The sequence below is a fragment of the Penaeus vannamei genome, chromosome 4, assembly GCF_042767895.1.
Source record: "Penaeus vannamei isolate JL-2024 chromosome 4, ASM4276789v1, whole genome shotgun sequence".
Classification (NCBI taxonomy): domain Eukaryota; kingdom Metazoa; phylum Arthropoda; class Malacostraca; order Decapoda; family Penaeidae; genus Penaeus; species Penaeus vannamei.
The window spans coordinates 40457727-40465226 of NC_091552.1; the positions used below are offsets into that span (position 1 = coordinate 40457727).

The 7500-nt window shown below is 37.3% G+C and overlaps 2 protein-coding genes across 2 annotated transcripts in view; one reads left to right on the plus strand and one right to left on the minus strand.

Moving 5' to 3' along the window:
• LOC113819931 (adenosine deaminase 2) overlaps positions 1–7500 on the minus strand; it is a 227993-nt gene that overhangs the window by 83397 nt on the left and 137096 nt on the right. The window lies entirely within an intron of this gene.
• Positions 1–7500, plus strand: part of LOC113829306 (protein THEM6) — a 9870-nt gene that overhangs the window by 1918 nt on the left and 452 nt on the right. The window contains exons 2-4 of the mRNA XM_027382445.2: positions 1408–1595; positions 4111–4325; positions 4646–7500. The exon at positions 4646–7500 is cut by the window's right edge and continues 452 nt beyond it. Coding sequence (XP_027238246.1) covers positions 1457–1595; positions 4111–4325; positions 4646–4879 — 588 coding nt within the window. The 5' untranslated portion in view covers positions 1408–1456 and the 3' untranslated portion in view covers positions 4880–7500. The remainder of the gene's footprint in view (positions 1–1407; positions 1596–4110; positions 4326–4645) is intronic.

Below are 7500 nucleotides of genomic sequence, written 5' to 3' on the forward strand. Positions count from 1 at the left end.
CAGGGAAGAGGGTATGACTGCCATGCGAGAGCACCATTGCTAAGTTTATCCGATGCACACTTGCAGTGAATATGTGAAGACTACTTTGTTTTTTTAGGCAGGGGTTAGGAGCTGGAAGCCCCCATGGGTGGGTCTCAGGGGGCACAGCCCCATGTATTAGACAGTATAGGGACTGAATCTGTATAAATTATTCATATTTCACCCCAAAATTTCCCTGGTACCTTTCATGCCCTCCCCTGCTATCAGTACCAAACTTATAACTAATGGAGGGATTGGGGGGGGTACTATGCAATAAAACTTAAATATTTGCATTGTAGATGGTGAGAGGAATCCAATGATACCAATATCGTCATGATCCGTTTGGTGGAACTATTAGAAAAAATTACCCTTCATTTTTTGTTAAAATTCTAGTTTCACTTTTGAGGCTCTCAGACGCTTGTGTGTCCAATAACTTTGTTATTTTTGAGTTCCTATGGAAGTGCATAGAAGATAGGTTTCTTAGAATCATTCGCTCTATCGTTTGCATATATTTTGTCTAAAAGATGGCTTGCTGAAACTCTACCCTCACCCAAATGTTTTGGATTATATCTGAAGCTTGATTAAATGTTTTGGATTCTGTCAAAAGCTTGCTTTGCTAACAAATATCCACTGTCAGATTTATATGGCAAGAATGAAATATTCTAGAATCAGTCTACATTTTAAAACCCATTAGATTTGGTTTCAATGAACCCCTTATCAAGGTCTGCAAACCAAAGATAGGAGAAATAGTCAGAAGTGTGAATATATAAGCACAAGATGAATGTCTGAATACTTCTGTACTTTGCACAATAACATGGGACTGAAAACATGGCGAGGTATGTTACTCAGACCTGTTAATGCTATGGAGATTTTACATTCCAGATCGGTAATTGGGGGTGGGACTCCACTATAAAGAGGAATTTTAGGGGACACAGCCCCATAACACTGACAAAAATACTTAAGTAAACCTGATATTTACCAATGATGACCGTGCTCATTTGGAAATAATACAAGACCCACTTATTAGGTCTTGTATTGTGTATCTTGTCTTGTATCTATTGTTGTCAAATGATAATTAAAACTGAAATAGATACACACTAGAGATCATGAGAAATTTACTGATACCAAACTTGATTAGTTTTAAGACAAGGACATATTCTACTGTCAAAAATACTCACATGAATGTGAGTTCCTTTGGTAAATATTTATTTTATATTGAGCACATAATTATTATGTATGAAGTTGCAGTTACAAGACAGAAGGCTTATCATTGTAGAAAAAAAGTATATATATTGTTATCTTTATAGGTTAAGGCACAGTGGAATGAAATGTGCATTATAAATGTGGTCCCTTGAGTAGTGTGTCCATGTGTTTTTCTTTTTCTTACAGGAGAAGTTACTAGTTTCAGGGAAGTGGATTTTGGTTTAAAGACTTCAAGATGGTTGAGTTTTCAACTGTTGCTATAGGTGTGCTTCTATCCCTTGAACTGGGATACTTTGTGAAAGCTGTTGTCTATGCTTTTGGCTCAAGGTTTCTGCTGCCAAAGCTTCATCCTCTTGAAGCATCAAGGTTATACGGTAAGCTCCTGTAGAATTTGTTGTGTCGTAAATGAAATATGGTGAATTTTGATTTATTTCTAAGTCTCAATTAAATATATGATATATGTGAAATGTTTGTATAAGCATTTATGTAAGTAAAAAGGAGTAAGTGGAAGTGTACGTGTAAGAGAGAGGAGAGATGGGAGAGGAGAGAGGGGGAGGGATAGGAGAGGGAAGAGAGTAGAGGGGAGAGAGGGGAGAGGAGAGATAAGAGGGAAGAGAGAAAAGACGAGAAAAAGAAGAGGAGGGAATGAGGCGGAGGGAGTGAAGGTGAGAGAGTAAGGGGGAAAGGGATTGAGGAAATGAGGAAATGAAGGAGTGAGGGAATGTAGGGATGAGGGAGTGAGGAAGTGAGGGTGATTGAGAGATTGAGTGAGTGAGTGAATGAGTGAGATTGAGTGAGTGAGTGTATGAGTGAGATTGAGTGAGTGCATGAGTGAGATTGAGTGAGTGAGTGCATGAGTGAGATTGAGTGAGTGAGTGCATGAGTGAGATTGAGTGAGTGAGTGCATGAGTGAGATTGAGTGAGTGAGTGCATGAGTGAGATTGAGTGAGTGAGTGCATGAGTGAGATTGAGTGAGTGCATGAGTGAGATTGAGTGAGTGAGTGTATGAGTAAGATTGAGTGAGTGAGTGCATGAGTGAGATTGAGTGAGTGAGTGCATGAGTGAGATTGAGTGAGTGAGTGCATGAGTGAGAGAGACTGAGTGAGTGAGTGAGACAGAGACTGAGTGAGTGAGTGAGACAGAGACTGAGTGAGTGAGTGAGTGAGTGAGACAGAGACTGAGTGAGTGAGTGAGTGAGTGAGACAGAGACTGAGTGAGTGAGTGAGTGAGTGAGACAGAGACTGAGTGAGTGAGTGAGTGAGTGAGTGAGACAGAGACTGAGTGAGTGAGTGAGACAGAGACTGAGTGAGTGAGTGAGACAGAGACTGAGTGAGTGAGTGAGTGAGACAGACTGAGTGAGTGAGTGAGTGAGACAGACTGAGTGAGTGAGTGAGTGAGACAGATTGAGTGAGTGAGTGAGTGAGAGAGATTGAGTTAGTGAGTGAGTGAGAGAGAGATTGAGTGAGTGAGTGAGTGAGAGAGATTGAGTGAGTGAGTGAGTGAGAGAGATTGAGCGAGTGAGTGAGTGAGAGAGATTGAGTGAGTGAGTGAGTGAGAGATTGAGTGAGTGAGTGAGTGAGAGAGATTGAGTGAGTGAGTGAGTGAGAGAGATTGAGTGAGTGAGTGAGTGAGAGAGATTGAGTGAGTGAGTGAGTGAGAGAGATTGAGTGAGTGAGTGAGTGAGAGAGATTGAGTTAGTGAGTGAGTGAGAGAGAGATTGAGTGAGTGAGTGAGTGAGAGAGATTGAGTGAGTGAGTGAGTGAGAGAGATTGAGTGAGTGAGTGAGTGAGAGAGATTGAGTGAGTGAGTGAGTGAGAGAGATTGAGTGAGTGAGTGAGTGAGAGAGATTGAGTGAGTGAGTGAGTGAGAGAGATTGAGTGAGTGAGTGAGTGAGAGAGATTGAGTGAGTGAGTGAGTGAGAGAGATTGAGTGAGTGAGTGAGTGAGAGAGATTGAGTGAGTGAGTGAGTGAGAGAGATTGAGTGAGTGAGTGAGAGAGATTGAGTGAGTGAGTGAGTGAGAGAGATTGAGTGAGTGAGTGAGAGAGATTGAGTGAGTGAGTGAGTGAGAGAGATTGAGTGAGTGAGTGAGTGAGAGAGATTGAGTGAGTGAGTGAGTGAGAGAGATTGAGTGAGTGAGTGAGTGAGAGAGATTGAGTGAGTGAGTGAGTGAGAGAGATTGAGTGAGTGAGTGAGTGAGAGAGATTGAGTGAGTGAGTGAGTGAGTGAGTGAGAGAGATTGAGTGAGTGAGTGAGTGAGAGAGATTGAGTGAGTGAGTGAGTGAGAGAGATTGAGTGAGTGAGTGAGTGAGTGAGTGAGAGAGATTGAGTGAGTGAGTGAGTGAGTGAGAGAGATTGAGTGAGTGAGTGAGTGAGAGAGATTGAGTGAGTGAGTGAGTGAGAGAGATTGAGTGAGTGAGTGAGAGAGATTGAGTGAGTGAGAGAGATTGAGTGAGTGAGTGAGAGAGATTGAGTGAGTGAGTGAGTGAGTGAGTGAGTGAGTGAGTGAGTGAGTGAGTGAGTGAGTGAGTGAGTGAGTGAGTGAGTGAGTGAGTGAGTGAGTGAGTGAGTGAGTGAGTGAGTGAGTGAGTGAGTGAGTGAGTGAGAGAGAGAGAGAGAGAGAGAGAGAGAGAGAGAGAGAGAGAGAGAGAGAGAGAGAGAGAGAGAGAGAGAGAGAGAGAGAGAGAGAGCGAGAGAGAGAGCGAGCAACTGAAGGCTGATAATTGCGTAAATGACTCACTTTTTTCTTATTTATGTTGATAAATGCAGTGTGATTCTCCCATTGCTGTATAATAAAAAAAGTTCTTTATAGGAAGAATATATTAGCTATTTTAAAGACTGAATAAACTGAATATCTTTCACTGATATCAGCATTTCTTCACTTTTTTCAGGTATATGCACGACCAGAGACATAGACTTCCTGTTGAACCACATCAATAATGCACGATACCTCAGGGCAATGGACTTTGGTCGTGTGGACCACTTCACCAGGGCCAGACTTTTAAGTGGCCTAGGAGGGAAGAAGGTGCAGGTTCTTGTTGCAGCCAGTACCATCAGATACCGCAAGCCAGTTTACCTCTTTATGCCTTACAGGCTGGAATCTCAGGTCAGTTTTAGGGTCATAGGAAAAAAAGTAATTGTAGTATGGTACTTAGATGCTATTTACAAGTTATGGTTTGGATCTGGGTTCCTCATGGCTGTTTATCTTGTATTCTGTTCATCCACAATACTTAGGGGTGACAGAAACACCAGTAATAGATTAAGTAAGCTTTATTTACAGTCTTTCTAATTTTAAGAATATATTCCTCTGTTAAGTTAAGATAATGAAATCAACAATTTTTTTGTATAATGAAGTACAGTACCATGTTTTTTAAATATTTGTTTCTATTTTATTCATGTAAATCAATGGAGATTGACAATTTACAGATTGTTTACTGGGATGAGCGAAATTTATACTACCGCCAGAACTTTGAAACGATCCACGACAACTTCCTACGAGCAACTGCCTACGTAAAGCTAACAGTGTTGGGGTCAAGTCCAGATGAACTCTTGACTGCCTGCCTTTCAGAATCTCCAGAACGACCAACCATTCCAAATGATCTTGAATCTTGGATGCTCTATGTAAAGCAGAACAGTGAGAATCTCAAGAAGAAATTGTAGGAAGTTTGCAATATTGTCTGCTGTCTTTTGTTTTATCCATGTTTTATAATGCACACAGTCATTTGTTCAATTTATTGCTGTCATAGCCTCAATCAAATGGCACTCTGCAATATTCCTCCTTTGCAAACCAATTTGAAATTTAGTATTATCCATGTTTGTAGTAGATGCACTTTCTTTAAGCTAACTGTTCAAAAGCCACAAATGGGACTGAGTGATCCCTCATAGTCTTACATACTTTGTAGATAACATATTTTATTTTATTTTATTTTATTTTATTTTTTATTTGTTATTTTTTATTTATTTATTTATTTTTATTTTTTTAATCCAAGTCATACAGTGGTTAAATATTGCCCAAAATATTTTGCTGATTTTGCAAGCACATTATTATAATATACTTAGACATGGGTAACATGGTACCTATTTAAAAGGCAAATATATTCGAAACCAGTGATATTTTCCCTTGTGATGTCTCTTCATAGTGCAGTGGTGTATGAATATTCAATGGCATTCCTCTCTGGTACTGTCAGTCAGTTGTTATGTACTTCTACAGGTACTGCTTCTCATATTTTTATGCATGGTCTAGTCAGTCTGTTTTAAGAACAAACTTTCTTAATCACTCATTTGTGTATGACATAGAGAATACTGAAAACTTATAGGAATATATATATATATATGATGTGTGTTCATTTGTTTGTTTATTGTCATTACAAAAGATAAGTGTTCATCGGCCCTGCATATCCAAGAGGTGGAGATATTACATAGTAAACCTTTATCTTAGACCCTGACAAGCCTTATGTTTAGAGTTAAGCATATACGGAAGTTTGGAGGAAGTCCTTACAGTGCCAGTTTTCATTAGTAACTGTCAAAAGGCTCACTTTACTCTTGGAATTTTCCATCTTTAAAGAGATGCATTCAATTTCCTAATCACATTTGAGGTAGTATGCTTGTGATGTAATTCCAGGCATTTCATAGACATTTCCATTGTATACATAGTTATTAGTTTATATGTAATGATTTATCTGCGAAATAGTTAATTTTCCTTCATAAATATAATCAGCTTCTGGTGTATTTCCTTGCTTTTTTAAAAAGAAAGGAGGGCATGAATTTTAGTGAAAATGGTATATGTGCTGAATTGCACACACTGATTTTATATAGTATTTACTAGGCAATAGAAAACATTCCTTTGTAGGAAATTTACTTTCAAATTATAATTTTGTATGGCTTCACAAAAGAGTGCTTTTTAAAAGATTCATTACATCCAAGCCTTTGCACAGAATGCAATGTTTTAAAGTAGGAATCATGTTTATTCTGATATGGTTGATTTGGCATCACACATGCATTTCACAAAAGCCTTTGAATATTGTTTTATTTAGAATATTTTAATCCAGAAATTCTCGTTTTCATCACAAAATATTTATTTAAGGTGTCAAAGTCTAAAAGAGTAACGGGTCTATTTCAAGGAAAAATATTACTAAATGTCACATCTCATCTAGGGTAAGACAGTTAGTTATCATAGAATGAATAATGAAGACAAAACAGTGTTATGTTAATATATGGTTCGCATATATTGCATGAAAGATGTAAATTAATTAAGAGCATTTAAGCCTTTTGAAAGAATATTATATAATTTTTTTTTAATAGTGAAATTGTTACCAAATTACTAAGCCTTTTCAAAGGTTATTTTGAGGAATAGGTCACTATTTGATATTTGGATTGATGTGATTAGAACCACAAGAATCAACCCACCATTGCCAGGAAATATGTCCACTGTAGTGAAATGTCTCAGTGTTTACTATTTGTGGAGCCACCTATATGTAAAAATAATTAACAAATTAAACTTACATTGGGCATAGCATATATGTGCATGCTGTCCCCAGTGGGATAGGGTTAAATTGTCATTATTAATTACTCATGGTATTAATTAATTAGGTGATAAAAGTCAATGCAAAAGTTGATTTCTTTGAATAATTATGTTTTATAGGAGATGATGTTTGGTTTGTGGTATTTAAAGAAGTAGTTGAATAAGCCAAATGAGGTTCAGTGGTTGTAGGTTGTAATAAAAAAAATACTTTAAGTTAATAGGTAAACTATTTTAGAATGTTCCAAATGAATTTTCTTGGGTGAACTCATGATGAAATTTAATCAATCAATGTAAATTTGTTTTTACCACACATTTCTTATAATATAGTGTTTTTGTCAGCTATTACTAAGGTACTTCTAGACATGAATGCCCTCCAGGCTAGAAATCGGATGAAATAAGATTATATTAGTAATGTGTACAATGTGTTTGTAGTATAGAGAGGTCACATAAGAGTATATTTTTTTCAATATGGACTTGTTTGGTATTTTCATTGTTATTTTGTTGATTATAGAGATACTACTAGTTGGAGTCTGTATACTATAACCTTTATAAACTAAAAGGAAATCACATGATTGATATTGTAATCTGAATTCTACAATTACACCATAAGAAAACTACAACCTAACTAAAGATAGATTTTATTTTTTTGGAACATATTTCACTAATGATAGGATACTTTGGGTATCATTAATGGTAAATTTTGGCATTTACTAAATTCTTATACATACCTCAGATTCAAATGCTTGATGGATGAGACATG